The sequence below is a fragment of the Chiloscyllium punctatum genome, chromosome 3 (assembly GCF_047496795.1).
Source record: "Chiloscyllium punctatum isolate Juve2018m chromosome 3, sChiPun1.3, whole genome shotgun sequence".
Classification (NCBI taxonomy): Eukaryota; Metazoa; Chordata; class Chondrichthyes; order Orectolobiformes; family Hemiscylliidae; genus Chiloscyllium; species Chiloscyllium punctatum.
The window spans coordinates 101,362,867-101,383,715 of NC_092741.1; the positions used below are offsets into that span (position 1 = coordinate 101,362,867).

The following is a 20,849-nucleotide window of genomic DNA, read 5'->3' on the forward strand; positions in this document are numbered from 1 at the left end:
AAAGTGCTCCCCCACTGACACCTCAGTCACCTGCCCTGCCTTATTTCCCAAGTGTAGGTCAAGTTTTGCACCTTCTCTAGTAGATACATCCACACACTGAATCAGAAAATTGTCTTGTACACACTTAACAAATTCCTCTCCATCTAAACCTTTAACACTATGGCAGTCCCAGTCGATGTTTGGAAAGTTAAAATCCCCGACCATAACCACCGGATTATTCATACAGATAGCGGAGATCTCCTTACAAGTTTGTTTCTCAATTTCTCTCTGACTATTGGGGGGTCTATAAGGTGATCATCCCTTTCTTATTTCTCAGTTCCACCCAAATAACTTCCCTGGATGTATTTCCAGGAATATCCTCCCTCAGCGCAGCTGTAATGCTGTCCCTTATCAAAAATGCCACTCCCCCTCCTCTTTTGCCTCCCTTTCTATCCTTCCTGTAGCATTTGTATCCTGGAACATTCAGCTGCCAGTCCTGCCCATCCCTGAGCCATGTTTCCGTAATTGCTATGATATCCCAGTCCCATGTTCCTAACCATGCCCTGAGTTCATCTGCCTTCCCTGTTAGGCCCCTTGCATTGAAATAAATGCAGTTTAATTTATTAGTCCTACCTTGTCCCTGCCTGCCCTGACTGTTTGACTCACTTCTGTTCTCAGGTGTACCTGTCTCAGATCGATATCTTTCCTTACTATCTCCCTGGGTCCCACCCCCCCACCTTAGTGCTTAATTTCTAATTGCAATTTAAGATCTACCTAAAGATATCATTTTTCATTATTAAGAAATGCTACAATCAAACAACTTAAAAGGCAAGATGTTTGTGCCATCTTTTGATCAAAAAGCAATACCGCTAGAATTGTAGTAACAGGTCAGTCAGTTCTTTTGTGAAATCTTGTTACATATAAGCATTGTGTTTGTCTAAACAACAACTGAAATCCTTCTCATGCAACTAATTGAACTTTAAAGCTCACTGGAACTTGAAGTGAAGGGCATTAAAAGGACAATTTAAAATCTACACCACTAAATCCAGAAAAGCATTTTAGTTAGCTCTGACTGATTAAGGAAGGTACCCAACAACTTGTGTAGAAAACTATTCTAGCTACTGACCAACAATCTGTAATCTTTTTCTTCTAAAATTTAACATTTCACTTCGCCAATGTATTGCTCAAAAAGACATTATGACAAACAATTTAGGATTGTCTGCCAGGCTCACAAATAGTACACTTGCATGTACTGCAATCCAATAGATTAATCTATCAGGCCTCATGCTTCGGAGAAAGAACGGTCATACTACTTGCATTGAACCAGATGCAGTAAGTGACAACCATTCTCTGGCTCAGCTCTCAGACCAATCCATGTCAATTTGCCTTGTTTGAAAAAGAATTAAACAGAACTTGGCAGTTAACTGTCAGTCATTATTAACTGGTGCATCTTCCATGGTAATGCCTACTCCAGTCATGGTCCACTGTCAACCAATCACCACTCTCCATATATACAGTATGAATGAAGTATTCCCCTAACTTGATCAGTGCAAGTCAAAAACCTTCAAACCAACTTATGTCTTAATTTCAAGATAGACAGGTTCTGTATTATCAAATGACTACAAGGTCAAGTACTTTTGACATAACACTCTTCAGAGTATTTTGTCTTTTCCCAGCCAGAAATCAGGAAAGTGGGGTTGAAAAACCTATCAGGCATCATTGAATGGCATAGCAGACTCAATGGGCTGCAAAGTCTAACTTCTGCTGCTATGTCTTATGATCTTATGCATGTGTCCCCTCATGGGTGAGTCTGGAACCAGAGGGCATTGGCTCAGAACAGAAGGGTGCCAATTTAAGATGAGGAATTTCTTCTCGGAGATTTAGATCTATATTGTCATGTGTACTCAAGTACAGGAGTGCAGTGAAAAGTGTATAATATCACCACACACATAAGTGCAAAGGTATCGAGGTACAAAAATAAACTTAGTTTCTTTTACTACCCTGTACCTAAGTTTAAAACAAGTTAAGCATTACTTTTCTACTTATTCCATGAACGTAAAGAAATAAGATAACAGTTAAAGTCCTTCTTAATATAGACCAGAAAAATAAAAGGAATAAAGTTAAAAGTTCATGAGTCTTTGAGTCCTCTGCGTACTTTGCGATCCAGGAGACCTCAACTGCCTGTCCTCCACACTGCCACTGCAGATACTTGGGGACCTCCTTGCACTCCCCATGTTTGGCTGCGATGCCACCACTGTTACTGTTGCAGAAGCTATCACCGCCTTCATCTCCTCCTCCTCCTCCTTCTGGAACATGTCTGAGCAGGATGCATTTGCATGCTGACATATCGCCATGCTGGGCTGAGACTCTAGCACAGGCTACTGAGAGATCAGGCTGTGACACCACCATGTCAGACTGAGAGACCAGGCCACATCACTGCTGTGCCAAGTTGAGAACCACCATGCCAGGCCAAGAGATCACCATGGGCTGCCGAGAAACCACCGACTGGGCTGGGGCTGAGAAGACGCCCCACTGGGTTTACTAGGAGAAAGTGAGGACTTCAGGTGCTGGTGATCAGAGTCGAAATTCTGGTGCTGGAAAAGCACAGCAGGTCAGGCAGCATCCGAGGAGCAGGAGAATCGACATCTTGGGCAAAAGCCCTTCATCAGGAATGAGGGTATTCCTAGCTTCTGTCCTGTTCCTGTAGCCACTGTGTTTATATGATGAGTCCAGTTGAGTTCCTGGTCACAGTGCATGTACAACAAGCAAGCAGCCATGTCTCAAATGTTTAAGGGTACAGTCTACCAAAGACGTCCGGCAGTGGCGGGGGTTGGGGGTGTGGGATGTGCAAGCAGTTTTTTAAATGGATTTGGTGGGGACCTGAGGAACTGCGAAGCCTACTGGGTCCCTGAGAAGGACTCTCATGAAGTAGATTTGGATATTTAGAAGTTTGCTGATTTCTAGAGGAAACCACTCCTCAGTGCGTACTTGGTAAAACCTTTCATTGTACTGTGCTTTCAAAATGGCTGTGACCATACCCGGAGATGGTAGGGTAAGTGTCTCACCCTGAGAGGGTGTCTCACCCAGAGATATTCTATTGGCCTGGCGGTACTGCCTTTTCCAGGGATGGACCGGTCAGTCAGGGTGTCGTGGCACAGTAAATAAAAGGCAGCATTCATTCAATATCAATCTGGGATTGATTGTGGCCAGATGTCTAGTTGAAGTGGTCTTGGTCCATGAAGTGGGACACTGCCAATCCTGTGGCTCTATAGTAGCCTAACAGTAAAGGGAAGACCTTTGAGAATGGAAATGAGAAGAAAATTCTTGAGCCAGAGAGTGGAAAATCGGTGAAATTCATTGCCACAGAAAGCTGTGGAGACCACGTCACTGAGTATATTTAAAACAGAGATAGACAAGTTCTCTTAGGCTGTGCCCTCAGGTCCTCATCTCTCCTGCCAATGAAAACATCTTTCCAATGTCCACTCTGTCCAGGCCATTCAGTATTCTGAAAGTTTCAATCAGATTCTCCCTCATTATTCTAAACTCCATTAAGTACTGTCCCAGAGTTCTCAAACATTCCTCCTATGTTAAGCCTTTCATTCCTGGGACCATTTTCAGAGCTGTGCTTCAAAAGCTTGGACTTCCAAATAAACCTGTTAGATTAGAACTTGGCATTGTGTGATTCTTAACTTTGTCCACCCTTTCCCTACTCTCATACTCCAACCCCCTTAAGTAAGGGCCAACATTCCATTAGGTTTCTTGATTACCTGCTGCACCTGCATGCTAGCTTTCTGTGTTTCATGCACAAGTACACTCAAGTCACCTTTTTTGTTTTAGAGGCAAACAGCACGGTTATGGCTCTGTAATCTTTTGGAGGGAGAAACATTCATGTGTTGCTACGTATTTGCAATTTTTCACATTTTTAATTTCTTTGTAAATTTATATATTTTGCATCATACAAAGATTTATTTCTGCAATAGCACAGTTGGTGCTTCTGTAACTGTAAACTTTGTGAGCACATTAGAGCTTTGCTCTGACAAATTTTACCAACAAATTTAAAATATAAATTCAGGAACTTCACTTTGAATAGATGTGATGCTGCATTCTTAGCACTCACAACAACCCAGAGTTCAGAAAATAGAAAAATACTTCAGAAAGCTACACAAGCTGTTAAGTGATTACCAAGCTATTAGAGTACTGTCTGCCTCTGAAACTTAAAAAAAACAGATTAGTCATTTATTGTCATTTGTAATTTTTTTACAAAATGTGCTGAAGTCGCCATTCCATGGTGCCTATGTTAACAACAAATGGCATAGATAAGAAAAATTGAATAAAGATTTATGACAAAATCGATCTTAGATCAATTCGCAGCTCTTGACTTCAGGAAAAAGCAGTACTGCTGCAAGACTGCCATGCCAGGCCGATGGAATACCAGGCTAATGGAATATTGGGCTGGAAGCTGCCACCAAAGCAGGCCATCCATGCCAGTCTGCTGGAATCCCAGCCAGCAAGGCTCTGCAGAAGCCGCCCTAAGGACCAATCCCGTCACTGATCCCAGGAAAGAAGATGTGGCAAAAGCTGTCCAAAGAATTTCCAGACAGCCAAATACTGGGTCTAACCACCTCAATGTCGAAGCCGCTGCCAGTCTCCACTGATCTAGAAGCTGAAACCAGGTCCCCTTGCTCACCCTTCCACCAGCCACCACCTTGACGCTGATTCCAGAGTCCCACTCTGCTGCCACCCTCCAGGTCCCAAAATGGGCTCACCAGCCACCTCGCCATCCTCTCAGTCTGGGCTCAGCAACTGCCACCATAATCTGGACCACAACAAAGGGTGGCATGATGGCTCAGTGGTTAGCACAGCTGCCTCACAGCACCAGGGTTCCAGGTTCGATTCCAACCTTGGGTGAATGTCTGTGTGGAGTTTGCACATTCTCCCACTGTCTGCATGAGTTTCCTCCAGGTGCTCCGGTTTTCTCCCACAGTCCAAAGATGTGCAGGTTAGGTGAATTGGCCATGCTAAATTGTCCATAGTGTTGGCTGCATTAGTCAGAGGGAAATGGGTATGAGTGGGTTATCTTCGGAGGGTCAGTGTGGACTAGTTGGGCCAAAGGGCCTGTTTCCATGCTGTAGGGAATCTAACCTAATCTTAAAATCCAACTTCATCCCACCTACCGCCAAAAAAAAGAGAAAGCAAAATTTAAAAGAAAATAAAGAAAAAAAAAGTGGTCAGCATGGATGATCCCAGGGCACGGAGACCAAATGCTCCCTACTCCATTGCCATCACCTTAGAAGGGACCTATATCTAAAAGCTGTGAACCATGAAGAGAACAGTTGGGACACATTTCTTCCTTACATCTTGATGAACTCTCACCTTTGCTCCCAGAAATGAGCAACTGATGAATGATGTCTGTGTATCCGATAGCCTTCAAACAACTCCTATCTACAGCTTCAGCATTAACGCAAGAAATTAAATGATGAACCTCTAAAACTTTGGACTCCCTATCCTCTGCATCCACCAAGAGAATTTGGCCTTGCAATATTAACATTCTGTTCAGTGATCCTTTTAGTAAGTGGACAATAGATAATCTATTTCAATAGCCATAGTGAAAAAGTATTTTTGAAGAAATGTAAGCTTTTTTCCAAAGCTGCACAACTTATTTTGAAATTCTTTCTTTTCCATACTTCCATTATCACACACTTTATACATTTTAATATATTCTGAATATCCAATTACTTACAACATAAAACTGCTTCAAGGTAAAATTGCAGTAAATTAATCCTTGACTTCTGTTTGCATCCATTGTACACACTAGATTTAGCTCAAAAGGCCATCTCTTCATTCAAAAGTTGATATATAAAATTGTAATAATTGGCTGCAATTCCCATTAGTTAATTGAGGTCATATAGAAGTAAAAATTATTTCAAAAAATTCAAAGTGAAAATGAGTATAATATATTAAAGCTGTTAATATGCAACTTCCATTTAAAAATTAAATATCCCAAACCCCTTTCAAAGAACTGGTAGTCTTTTGCATTTGAAATCATTATTTATCAATGTTACAAACCAAAACAAATTGGACTAAATAATACTACAAATAGAGGAGAAACAATTATTCTGTCTGATATTTGAAACCTCAATGTAAAATTATTTTGACTTATATTTCCAGTGGAGAAATATTCAACATGCTACTAACAACACAAAGCTCCACAATAAAATATGAAGACAACTGTAAGGTCTTGTGTAAACCATCTCCTGCTATTCATCTTTGTAGATAGAAAATGTTGCAGAAATCAAAATGGCAGGTTTATGGATGAGATGAATGACAGAAAAACATGAGAGAAATTATAAAGGAGAGTGATTAAGGAGGAAGTCTTGCGGCATAGTGAGTAGCATTCCTGCCTCTGAACCAGAAACAAGTCCCGCAACCAAACAGATTGAGCATCAAATCTGCATATCGTTCTAACATATGCCAATAGCAGGAGAGTCTTTTCATCAGCCAAATAATGTAAATAAATCAGTCTTTACCATCATTACTCATAGCACCAAATTTCAAATGCATTTAAAAGTGCACATTGCCATGATTGTTAATGTTGATTTCTTCCAGAGAATCAGGAGATTCAGGGTAGATTTGCTGCCGACAATCGTATTCTACATGAAATATCAGGCACCTTTACATACTAATAGAGCTGATCTTGCCATGCCTAACTGTCTTATAGAACAGTCACAACAACCAGTAGAATTACAGAATCCCTTACAATACAGAAAGAGGTCAATCAGCCCATTGCATCAATGCTCCAAAGAGCAAACTCCACATAGACAGTTACTCAAAGCTGGAATTAAAACTGGGTCCCTGGTGCTGTCAGGTAGCAATGTTAAGCACTGTTGCACCGTGTCACTTAGTACTCCTAGGAAGTTGTTAGGCTCAGTCAACTGGATGACTGATGTGGATCACATTCATCAGACAGAATGGGATGATTCCCGCTTCAGCTGGGATGAATTTGGGACCTGCCTGTTTTTCTCTTTCCTCCTATCTGTTTCATCCAAAGGATTCTGACTTGTTTTCTAAAATTTGTGAGAAGGTGAATGCATGTGGAATGGATGGATGACCGGCAATAAGCACAGATTATCGGTCGAGTGTGGGGGCTGGACAGTCACAAAGCTTCAGAGAACCACACCTCTCCAATAAACCTCAATTCCAAATGCAGCATACAGCTACTGATGGCTTCTATCCTAGCACCATGCAGTCAGAAATAAAAGTGTAACAAAAACAAAAATGTTAGAATAGAAACAGAAGACTATAGAAACAGACAGAAACTGAAAGAATAAAGAAACAAATAAAAACAGAAGCATGAAAACTGAGAAATAAGGACAATGATATTCTCTTTCTAATCATGTGCAGTTCCTTGCGAAAGCAATCAGATAAGTAAAATTAAAGTTAACTATTTCTAAAGGTCTAATGTAGTCAGATTATAAAAGTAGCATCAAAAGCCGCAAGAGCAAAGCTATAATAGCGTATAAACATTAGCCAAACCCTACTCTTAACATCAGTTAAGAATTTGACATTAAATCTAGGTAAAGTTGAAAAGAATGTACCATAAGAATTAATTTGGTTATTTTTCTTATTGTTATGCATTGACAGCATGCTAAGTATATTTTTAAAAACTGGTGACTTGACAACAGTGAAACTGAAAAGCCAGTACCAGCAAAGGACCTGAAGGTCACATAATAGTTACCACAGCTACTACCTATCAAATGCTTTTTTCACTCCAGCAGTGAATTACCAATGAACAATGTGCCCCCACTGATTGGAAAAAGCAAAGGAAAAAGTACCAGCTTTCACTGCTATAATGGAAATTGCAGCACCATAGGTAGCCATTTGCCCAAGGCCAGCTGTATCAGTACCAGATCTTCAATAGGAGCTACCTATACTCATCCTTCCTTTTCCCTTAAATAAATGCAAGTGAAATAGCATGGGTTATCTTTGTCTTATCTGAAAAAATTCTGAGTTCACATCTGTACATACCCCATAAAATTTCCAGATCTAAAGTGGATGCTACAAGGAGGCACTACAAGCTTACAGCATATTTCCCAGAAAGAAGTTGCAGAGGACTGTGGGAAAGGAATGGTGCAGGGGATTAGTGAAGAACATTCCACCTGTCATGTGTAGTTGTAATGATGCATAGCATGAAGCATAAAAGAGGAAAATAGTTGTTTTGAAGACAAATATCAATAAACAATTACTTCATAATTTAAAGAATAACAGAATTCACTCTAAAAGCATTGTACAATTGGTTAAGATCGAAAATGTAAATATAAACCCAGATAACTCTTCCAGTACATTGCTCAGTGCAGTAAGCTATCAAAATTCGCTTAATTGAGAGTCAAGCTGGATGTCGCAGCTGCACTTTCTAGCTCTAAGTTCTCAACCATTTTTCCTCTTTTGTAAGTGCTCATTTTCCTGGTCATCTTTGTGGCTGTGTTACTAGCAATTACTTCAGTATTTTGAAATATTGACATGTCAATAAGTTGCAAATGCAACATTGAAGCGATAAAATATTACTTTTCGGGAATCTCGCAAGATACAAACATTTCACCATTAATGGGAAGATCTCTTGTAGGCCTTTCAAAGCATTTTGTTCACTGGAGATGTTCGACTTTCACACACCAAACTATCACCCAACAAAATCATAACAGCCTCTTACTTAGTTGCGCTTATTGAATAAGATCTTTGATCTGTTGATGTTGATTAAAGTATTTTTCCCCAAACGTCCAGTGACTTTCCTTCTTTTCAAATAGTTAGGTTAGTTTGTCTGCAGAAGGAGTTGAGCGGGTAAGCCAAAGACACAATGACCAACAGCAAACTCATCATCAGGTTCTGTCATCTTCCTGCAATATGTTGAAATAGAATTTTTCGTGGGTTTGCCTCCAGCAGGAAATTTTCCCTGATGCAGTAATGTACAGGTCATCCCTCATAATATCAGAAATTAGGCTTGGGTAACATGGTATTGAAGGATCCAACAGATGTAATCATACCGCACAAATGCATACAATCATTACATTCACAGGCACTTTGATGTCTGGGTTAAAGCTTAGCTATGAAGTTATACAAATCATGCTTCCATTAGCATGTCATGTTTCAAATGAGCTGAGTTAAGGTAGAAGGTAAGATCTTGATTCCATCATGTCACATACTATTATACAGTGATGAGCATTCTCTTAACATATACAGATCATAAAACACACAAACTCATGGCTTCTGACGACATTTATGCAACATGGTAGGATCAGAGGCAAAAAAATTATGAACATGGCAACTGGAGTAGACTATTCAGCCCCAAAAGCCTACTTCAATGAGATCAAGGCTGATCAATGGCCTAATTCCACTCACTTACCTTTGGTCCATATCTTCTAATATCTTTGCTTAAAAAACGTTTATTGACCTCAAATTTAAAATTAACAACTGGTCCTGCTGTTGGTACATAAGTGTTCCAAACATCTATATTCTCTTCTTTTTTAACATCACTCCTGAATGGTTTAGCTCTAATTCTCAGATTATGCCTCCTAGTCCCAATCAGTGGAAAGAGTTTATTTCCTGTTAATATAGAACCATAGAAATGATACAACACAGAAGAGGGCCACGTGGCCCATTTTATCCATGGCATTCCAAATACACCCAGATGCCCTTTCTAATCCCATCTTCCTGCACGTGGCCCAGAGCCCTGCAACTTACAGCACTTAAGGAGCAGATCCCGGTACTTTTTAAAATAATTTACGGTCTCTGCCTCCAACACCAACTCAGGCAGGAAATTCCAGACACCCATCACAAATGGGTGCACAAAGACGTTTTCCCTAATGTCCCCTCTTGTTGTTCTGCCACTTAGTTTAAGTCTATGACCTCTGCTTTTTGACTTCTCTACTAGGGGAAACAGGTTCTTCTGTCTACTCTATCTTCACTCCTCACAATTTTGAGAACCTCAATCATGTCACCCCTCAGCTTTCTGTTCCAAGGAAAACAACTCCAACTTTTCCAATCTCTCCTTGTAACCACAATTCTCTAGCCCTCGTAACACAAATAATTCTGGTCTGTACTCTCTCCATAATTTTCTCCTTATAATGTAGTGCCCAGAACTGCACACAATTCTCCACTGGCCTCACCAATGACTTCTACAGTTTTATCATTAGATCCTTACTTTCGTATTCCATACCTCTGCCAATGAAGGTCACATTCCATAAGTTTTTTTTTGACAACTTTATCCCCCTGTACTGCTATCTTTGTGCATTTGCTTGCCAAGATTTCTCACTTCATCACCTCTCTCAGGATATTCCCATTTATTGTATATTCCCTTTTACTGTTTGACCTCCTTAAATGCATTACATCACTTCATTAAACTTCAACTTTCCTGTCCACTCCACCAACCTTATCATTTTGGAGCTTATAGCTATCCGCTACACTGTCCACTACACTGCTAATTTCTGTATTGTCTGCAAATTTAGTAATTGTGTCAATGTTCAAGTCCAAATAGTTAATGTACAAAACAACAGCACAGGTCCCAACACAGAGGCCAGTACATCACTACTTGAAATAATTTTCCATTTACAAGGGCAGCCATTGATCATTACCCCTTCCTTCCTGTTACTAAGTCAAACTTTTGTCCAATTTAAGACATTACCCTGTATCCCACAGGCTTTTACTTTTTTTGACCAGTCTGCCATGTCAAATGCCTCACTAAAATCCATGTAGACAACATTCACTGCACCACCCTCATCAATCATCCTCATCACTTTATCAAATATTTCAATCAAATTTGTAAAGTATGACCTCGCCTTAAGAAAGCTGTGCTAACTGTCCCCTGACTAGTCCATGTCTAAGTGACAGTGTATCTGATCTCTCACGACTGAGTCTAACAATTTGCCCACCACCAAATTAAGACTAACCGGCCCAGAATTGTTTGGCGTTTCCTTTGTATCCTTTATAAACAACAGAAACATATTTGCATTCCTCCACTCCACAGATACCCTACCTTTGTCTAGTGAAGATTGGAAAATAATCCTCACAGCAACTGTTATTTCCTTCCTGACTTCCTTCAGCATCTTTAGGAAAACTCATTCCGCCCTGGTGACCTATCACTTTCAAGAATTCGAATTTCACAAAAACCTTCTCTCTATGATTATTTTGTCCAATATTTCAGACTGCTCCTTTTGGATTCCACATCATCGCTTTCCTTTGTGAATATCCTCTGCATCTTCACAGATGTTCCCTTCTTCAGCTCTGATAGGTCCCTTTTTTTTCCTTAACTATGCTTTTGTCCTTGAAATATTGATAAACTTGAATTTTCCTTCATCTTGCTTGCTAATATTTTCTCATTGTCCTCTCTTTGATTTCATTATTTCTTTGTTAAAATGATCCCTGTACTTTCTATACTCCTCTCAGTTATCTGCAGTGTTTTTTTTTATGATTACCATAAGCTTTCTTTTCCTGTTTAATTTTTCCCTGTATTTTTTAAGATAACCATGGAAGTCTAGATTTGGCAGTACCATTCTTAAATTTTGGAAGGTGCACGTCTACTCTGTGCCCTAAGAATCACACTTTTTACGGCTTCCTACAGACTATCCCTTCGCTGTCCTACCCAAGTTCACCTCAGTCAAATCATTTCTCAGTTTTGCAAAATTTGCCTTCCCACAAGCAAAAACAAACATTTACACATAATTTATCGCTGTCCTTTTCCATAATATTAGCAAATCTAACCAAATTGTAGTCACTATCCCAAATATGGTTGCCCACTATCACTTCATCCACTTGCCCATCTTCATTTCCCAAAACTAAATCCAGATTTGTATTTTCTCACATTGGGTTGTCAAGATTGTTTAAAAAGAATTCATGGATACAGTGCATGAATTTTTCAGCCTTAAATCACCTGAGAATGTTTGAAACCCAGTCGATATTGGGATAGTTAAAGTCACCTGCTATTATTGTTCTCTTATTCCAACAGACATTTGTCTACATATATATTCTATCTCCTTCTCAGTATTTGGGGTTTGTAGTATGCTCCGCGTAGCGTGACTGCCCCTTTTGTTTTATTCCTAAACTCAATCCATAAATCCTCATTTGTTAACCAGTTTTGTATATCATTCCTCTCAAAATTGTAATTGATTTTTTAAGCAATACAGTTATACCTCCCTTTGTTTTTGTCACCCACTTTTGAAGCTATTGATATTGTACCTTAACTTTCTAATTTCTAGAAAAGGCCTAATTTGTATAAAGTGTCTTCATAACTTAACCCCTGACGTCTAGGTATCATTCTTGTAAACCTACATGGTTCTTCCAAGGATAATATATTCTTCCTAAAGTGTGTTTATCTAAATCTGCTCACAGCACTCCAGCTAGGGTCTAACTAGGGTTCTGTATAATTGCAGTATAACATCTGCATCTTTGTACTCCAGTCCTCCACATAAAAAGGCCAGCATTCCATTAGTTTTCTTGATTATTTTCTACAGCTGTTCATGGCATTTTTAATGATCTTTGCACCTAAACCTCAAAGTCTCTTTGGACATCTGCTGTATTTAACTTAATACTATCTGCAAAGTAGCTAGATCTAGTCTTTTTTGATCCAAAATGGATCATCTACACTTACTCATATTGAACTCCATCTGCCACAGTGTTGCTAATTCACTTAGTCGATCAATACTCTTTATAATTTTAGCTGTCATCTAACTTTGTGTTATCAGTAAATTTGGATATATGACTTTATATGCCATTATTGAAGTCATTCATCAATAGCATGTATAACTGAGGCCCAAACATAGATCCTGTGGGACACCTTTGATCACATCCTATCAATTTGAGTGGCAACTCATTACACCTACTTTCTGGCACCTGACACTTAACCAATTTCCCAGACATATCAGTAATTTGCCCAATATTTCATGGCCTTAAAACAGTCTCTTACATGGGACTATATCAAATGCCTTCTGCAATTATACATAAACAACATTCATAGACAATGCCCTGTCCACTACCTTAGTCACACTTCAAAAAATTAATTGTTCAGCATGACCTACCTGTCATGAATTCATGCTGACCTACCCTGATTAACTGAAAAATTTAAAGAGTTTCAGTTACCCCATCCTTGGATTCTGCAAGGCTATGAGCCCTGACAACATTCCAGCAATAGTAATGATGACTTGTGCTCCAGAACTTGTCAATTCCCCAGCCACGCTGTTCCAGTACTATATCAACAATGTGTAAAATTGCCCAAGTATGTCCTGCTCACAAAAAAACCATCCCATCAGTCCATTCTTAATTATCAGTGAAGTGATGGATGCTATCATCAGTGAGATCAAGTCACACCGGTTAGGCAGTAGCCTGCTGACTGAGGGGGAGTCATCTCACCCCAGTAAACATCTGTAAAAGTTCCTCAGGGTAGTGTCTTAGGCCTAACCATCTGTAGCTTTCCATATGATGTGCAAACAAGATGGGAAAATATGTTTTGGACAGTTTGAGCCTTTAAATCAGAGAACAAAAAAAAATCTGGTTTGAGTGGATTTGCATAATCTCGAGAATAGTTGTTGTGTTAACTTGTAAAAAAAAAACTAATGTTTCTGCATTACTGCAAGAATAAGGACTTCATTCATGGTAATGAATAATAGCCATTTGGACAAGTTTTGGAGAAGAACAAACTGCAAGGAGGTTTTTGTACAAAAACAGCATCCTACAGCTTGCCTTCTTAATTATCCTACTATCATTCTACATGATTTGGAGATGACGGTGTTGCACTGGGGTGTACAAAGTTAAAAATCACAACACCAGGTTATAGTCCAATAGGTTTAACTGGAAGCACAAGAGCTTTCGCAGCCTCGCTCCTTCATCAGGTGATAGTGATGAAGGAGGGGCGCTCCGAAAGTAGTGTGCTTCCAGTTAAACCTGTTGGACTATAACTTGGTGTTGTGTGTTTTTTAACATCATTCTACATGTCCGATATATATTGAAAGACTGGATTTTCCCAAATCAAATAAAGGGTATTTAAGAGGAAAGAAAATGCCTTTAGAAGTCGGACATATATCGTTGTGCTCTTCAACGCCTCAGTGAAACTGACATTAGGATAGCACAGTAATGAATGTTGCGGGAGAGATACTACATTTCCATCCCCACCCCGACAGCAGCAATCTCTCCAACTCTGCAACACTGTGTACGTTACGCAATTGCGCACGAGGAAGTTGGACTGGAACGTCCCGCAAGTTCCGGGTGATAATCTAAAACCCGCAACTCGAATCGCAGTCGTGGCTGTTGCATGAAGTGAGGCTGAAGGTTCGGCCCTTCTCACCTCCAATAATGACGATCGTACCCTGAATATATTCTCGCGGTTCAGCCTTGCTCCACGTAGGACCAATCAAAAGACAAGCCGAGTCGCTCTTGTTAAAGAAAATTATTCGTCATTCAATGAAGTTTAATCGGGTACCTGAAACTTTAATTGCATCGTCTTTCCTGTCACAGACTTGCTCTTTCGATAACATTTGAACTCGCGAAGCCATTATAAACCCTGTTCTGCAGCGCAGGAAATGCCGCCAAATGCTCTCCATCAAGAAAATCACGTGAGACAGTTCGAACAGCCGTGTTCAGAATGAAGCTGGGTAATCTCTACATGACATGCTTTGCCCTTTCTGTCCTGCAGGTGAATAGGATGCATTTTATGTATTCCTTCTTTTTCCAAAAAATATATTCTGTATTAACAAAATCATTTTTAGGAAAATATACCATGTGAAACTTTTTAAATGTTAGATCATATAGTGCAGCTCCCCTCCATTCTGTTTGTCAATCCTGACTCCTAATTCCGACATTTTTCCGTTAGTTGCCACTCCTCCCATTCCACACTCAACCCAGCTCACTCAAAATAGAATGGAAGCTTGCCAAGCTCTGTAGAAATGTTTCACGAATGTGCTACAGATATTAAAAGGTATTATCACGCATATCACATTTAAGTGAACCTGCTTAATGGTACAAGATCATAAAAGGTCCCATATTTGGATGGTGTGTTTGGACATAGGTCCCATCAATCCATGTATTAAACCTGTTCCAGCTATTACTAGACGTTGATAGTGTTTTCTTGTTTTATCCTGTAATTTTGCTGAATTTTCCCAGATTGCTGTTCTCTGCAAAATGATCATGCTCCCAGACTACATGACTCCTCTTCAACATTACCAACCCATACAGTTTCCATTATTGCCACTCTACTCCAACTTGTCGCCGTGGTTCTTACAACCTACCTATTCAACTAATGAGAATTTTTTTCCATCATTTTATATGTTTTACTTTAAAACATTAATATAAAAACCAAGAAAACCCTAAAAGTTACAATGCATATGCGAGTGTCTGTAACACCAAAAAATTGCAGTTAAATTCTTATATTAAAAAATACAGTTTAGCTAGTTTACTTGCCATTCCAAAGGATATCTGATGGAACTACTGTATCTACTAATATATATTAGCAAGTTTTGAGAAGATTTGTAGCTCAGATTGAGGTTCTGGATGTAGGTTTGCTCACTGAGTTGGAAGGTTCGTTTTCAGATGTTTCGTCAACCACAATCCCATGGAAAAATGACATCAAATTTTAAACATTCTTATTACAATTTATTGTCAAGAATGTCTAAATAATTGGGATAAAGGAGTTCCTTTGATACTGTCAAGGTTGCCTGAAATGAGTACACAGGATTCCGTTGCATGACATAATAGGAACACTTAAATTGATTAAAGTAAAATTTAGAAATCAAAGCTCAGAGACTACACTTCTGTCCTCTGTGTCAGGTTTCTAAGAATAGCCTAACCTAAACTTGTGATTTGGAGATGCCAGTGTTGGACTGGGGTGTACAAAATTAAAAATCACACAACACCAGGTTATAATCCACCAGGTTTAATTGGAAGCACTAGCTTTCGGAGCGCTGCTCCTTCATCAGGTGGTTGTGAAGGACACAATTGTGAGACATGGAATTATAGCAAAAGTTTACAGTGTGATGTAACTGAAATTATACATTGAAAAATACCTTGATTGTTTGTTGAGTCTTTTATCTGTTAGAATGACCATGATAGTTTCACTTCTTTCATATGTAAAGCACAAAACTTTTTTTAAAAAGTTACATTCTCAGGTTAACTGTAACAATTGGTGTTAGCCCCGTGTTCCCTGTCTATGCCATAATGTTTAGACTGATTCTAATCTAAAAAGTGAGTTAACAGATCTTACATGGATTCATGCAGTTTTTGAGCAAAGTACAATGTAACTCTTCAAGTACAAATTCACCCCACAAACGTATATGTACATGTATTGATGTGGGTTTTTGTGTCTGTCTGTCTGGCTGGTTGTGAGTGTGAGAGAGAGTGTATATGTGTGAGTGTAGAGTGTCTACGTCTGTTAGAGGATGTATGTGGGAGTGTGTCTGAGTGTGTGTGTATTTGTGTATACGTGTGTGTGTATAGGAGTGCCTCTTTGTGTGCGTATGTGTGGTCACCTGTAGTGTGACATGAACCCAAGGTCCCGGTTGAGGCCCTCCCTATGGGTACAGAACTTAGCTATCAGCCTCTGCTCGGCCACTTTTCACTGCTGCCTGGCTCGAAGTCCGTCTTGGAGGATGGTCACCCGACTGTCCAAGGTCGAATGTCCTCGACCACTAAAGTGCTCCACAATTGGAAGGGAACACTCCTGTCTGTTGATTGTTGTACAGTGCCCACTCATCCGAAACCGTAGCCTTTGCTCAGTTTCCCCAATGTACCGTGCCTCAGGGCACCCTTGCCTGTAACGTGTAAGAGACAGTGTTGGCTGAGTCACATGAGTACCTGCCACGTACATGGTGGGAGGTGTCCCCACGTGTAATGGTGGTATCCATGTCCTCACTCTGACACGTCTTGCAGCGCCTACCGCGGCAGGGTTGTATGGAGTTGTCCTGAAAACCGGGCAGCTTGCTATGAACAATGATCTGTTTGAGGTTTGGCAGTTGTTTAAAGGCGAGCAGTGGAGGTGTGGGGAAGGTCTTGGCGAGGTGCTCATCCTCATTGATAACGTGTTGCAGGTCACAAAGAACATGGCGTAGATTTTCAGCTCCTGGGAAGTACTGAACAACGAAGGATTCCCTGTTGGTTGCAGCATGTGTCTGTCTCCCGAGGAGGTCGTTACAGTTCCTTGCTGTGGCACGTCGGAACTGGCGGCCGATGAGTTGAGCATCGTACCACGTTCTTATGAGTACTTCCAGGGGGTACAACCCCCCCCACCCCAGACAGACACACACAAACTCACATGCACACATATACATATACGTTTGTGGGGTGAATTTGTACTTGAAGAGTTGCATTGTACTTTGCTCAAAAACTGCATGAATCCATGTAAGACTCTGTTAACTCACTTTTTCGATTAGAATCAGTCTAAATGTTATGGCATAGACAGGGAACACAGGAGGCTAACACCTTCACCATATTATCTGGCTGACTCCAATTGTCATAGTTAACCTGAGAATGTAACTTTTTTTTTAAAAAAGTTTTGTGATTTACATATGAAAGAAGTGAAACTAACATGGTCATTCTAACAGATTAGATTACTTACAGTGTGGAAAAAGGCCCTTCGGCCCAACAAGTCCACACCGACCCTCCGAAGAACAACCCACCCAAACCCATTCCTCTACATTTACCCCTTCACCTAACACTATGGGCAATTTAACATGGCCAAATCACCTAACCTGCTCATCTTTAGCCTGTGGGAGGAAACCCATGCAGACACGGGGAGAATGTGCAAACTCCACACAGATAGTTGCCCGAGTTGGGATTTGAAAGACTCAACAAACAATCAAGATATTTTTCAATGTATAATTTCAGTTACATCACACTGTAAACTTTTGCTATAATTCCATATCTTACAATTGTGTACTCCACAACCACCTGATGAAGGAGCTAGTGCTTCCAATTAAACCTGTTGGACTATAACTTGGTGTTGTGTGATTTTTAACTAAACTTGTGAGTTGACTGAAAGCATTCGAAAAGTGTACTTGAATATGCAAACTAGAGAAGACTAAAAGGCCAAAGTTCATAAGACCATAAGTGTGCAGAGGGATATAGGTAGGTTAAGTGATTTTTTTTCCCAATCACTTAACTTATCTATATCCCTTTGCAGACTCTTTGTGTCATTCTCATCGCTTGTTTTAGTATCATCAGCAAACTTTCATTTTCCTTATTGTCGCCCTAGCACCAATCCATGTGACATTCCATTAGTTTCAAGTTGCTTTCCTGAAAGTACCCTCTTTATCCTAAATGCCTATCTTCTATTAGTTAGCGAATCCTTTATCCATGCTAATATACTAGCTCTAACTCCAAAAGTGCTTATCTAAATAAGTAGCCTAGCATCTTGTATTTAATCAAACGTCTTCTTGAAATCAAAATATACTACATTGCTGCTTCCCCTTTTTATATCCTGCGTGTTACCTTCTCAAAGAATCCTGATAAATCTGGCAAGCATGATTCCCCTTTCACAAAGCAATGCTGAATGAGTGCTAAGAAAGTATGTGAAAAGCCCGGTGATGCATCCCATACCAGTGTATGAGATGGTGGGTGCCTGTTGTAGTGCAAAACAGCTGTAAGATGTCAGTGATCTCCAAGTATAACAGCGAGGTTCTGAACTGTTATTCTGAGATGTGATATAATGATGAGATGAGCCTTTGCTGAAACTGACTTCGATGATTGGAGGTGGTCATTGTCCATGGTCCATGCCCTAAGGTATTTAGAATGCAGGCAAATATTGGAGCCTGGAAAAGATACCCGTGATTTGCAGCCACCAAGGAACTGCTCTAATTTTCCATTTAGATATGGAACCATCTTGTTTCTTACTGGTACTTGGAAATAAATGAGTGAGATGGTAATAATGAAATGATAATGCATTCAAACAGGGCTTTCACCAGTTTCTAACAAGCTTCCCATCCAGGCAGTGAAACCTGAAGGGGAATATTTGACATTTTTTTGGTAGATGTTGCTAGACATCGCTTAGCATTTTCTCCCATCTCTGATACTATTGTCACATCATTCAGGTACTAGGAAAATCCTGAGTTGGCAGAATGTGACAGGATCTTGACTACAGCGATGATGCATGTTGTTGCTGCTGCTAGGATCACCATTGAGATTGTTGGCTCACTTCCATGAGGAGAGATGATGATTATGGTATTGTCAGTGGAATAGTAATCCAGAACATTAGGCCGTTGTTCTGGGGACATGTGTTCAAATCCTCCTGTACCAGATGGTGAAATTTGAATTTTTATTTCACTTATAGATTGTGGGTGTTACTGGCTGGTCAGCATTTATTGCCCATCCCTAGTTGCTGGAAAGAGCTGGTGAGCTGCCTTCTTGAGCTGCTGCAATCCACATGCTGTAGGTTGACCCATAAGTCCCCGAGGGAGAGAATTCCATGATTTTGACCCAGCAACAGTGAACGAACAGTGATCTATTTCTAGTTAAAACTGGAATAAAAATCTAGTGTAGTAGTGATAATGTAACAAATGTCAATTGTCATAAAATCACATTTGGTTCACTTAAGGGAAGGAATTACCCAAGGTTACCCAGCCTGGCTTACATGTGACTCAAGACCCACAAATAGGATTGACTCGTAACTGCTCACTGGGCAATTAGGGATGGGCAATAAATGCTGGGCCCAGCTGGTGACACCCACATCCTATGAATACATTTTTCAAATGCCCAGTGATTGGGCTAAAGACTGGCACTGAGCAGTACTGTGAAACAGACACAGCATGAGGCGTATGAATGAAGAAAACTGTCAACGAGGGCAAAATAGCTCTGCACAGCCATGGTTGGAACTCATTTGGGAGACATTTGCAGTGAACACATGGGCCTGTTACCAATGTGGTAGACATTGTTATCTGGAGCACATTTGTGAGAAACGCAGAAACTAAAGAGGAGCATGTGACCCATTCCTCACCCCCCAGGCCACTGGAGTGAAATTTGGTGGCATTCATTCATTCCTTCATTCTCTTAATGTCCTCTAATACCAACATAAATGGAAAGTAGTCCTTTATTGGCTGTTATAAGTGACTCAAGTGACCTCGGGGCACCTCCTCTGCCATTTCTCTCTTTGCTGGCAAAATGGCATGCCATGGAGGATACAGGGTGTGCCACCTAATGTTTCCACTCTGCAATTTTTCCAGCCTTCCCACCTCCACTTTTTTTTCAAAAGGCTAGTAAAGCTAAACCCATTGAGTAGAGCATAAAACAGAATGAGGAAATCAGAGCCAATTGTTGAATTGCAAAGAAACTGTGCCAAAATCGCCTGCTGCCAATACCCAACCCAAGTGGCAACCTTGCTGGTGGGCAGGGGGGTATTTAATGGAATGAGAGGGTGGGGAATGGAGATCCTGCCACCTTGCCTGAACCTCAACAAAGTAAATGGCAGGAAGGCCCATAAATAGTCTTCCTGCAATTAATGCTTCCTTAAGGGATTCATCCTGCTACGACTGATAATAATCCAACAGAAGACCCACCATATGGAGAGTATGATGAGCAAATCTATGTAGAGCTGCTTGCAATCTTCATAAGAGGGAATTGGTGCCCTCGTTAAAAAGCATTCAGTGCATGATCAAGGGACTGATATCAGAAAGGGGCTGTAGCTGTGAGTTGACACCATACCATTGCTATTAATTACCCACTTGACATCCATCTCATGACCAATGCCATTGAGTCATATAGATGTACAGCACGGAAACAGACCCTTCGGTCCAACTCCTCCATGCCAACCAGATATTCCAACCCAATCTAGTCCCACCTGCCAGCACCCAGTCCTTCAAACTCTTCCTATTCATAAATCCATCCACTTGCCTTTTAAGTCTTGCAATTGT

At 40.3% G+C, this 20,849-nt stretch overlaps 1 protein-coding gene across 2 annotated transcripts in view; it reads right to left on the reverse strand.

Annotated features, from left to right (window-relative positions):
- Nucleotides 1-14,598, reverse strand: part of msraa (methionine sulfoxide reductase Aa) — a 505,366-nt gene extending 490,768 nt beyond the window's left edge. For both annotated transcript variants that reach the window (XR_011954689.1, XM_072557547.1), the window contains exon 1: nt 14,438-14,598. Coding sequence is in view for 1 of the 2 variants with exons in the window: in XM_072557547.1 (XP_072413648.1) it covers nt 14,438-14,558 (121 nt within the window). In the remaining variant the exon portion in view is untranslated. The remainder of the gene's footprint in view (nt 1-14,437) is intronic.
- Nucleotides 14,599-20,849: the final 6,251 nt, after the last annotated feature.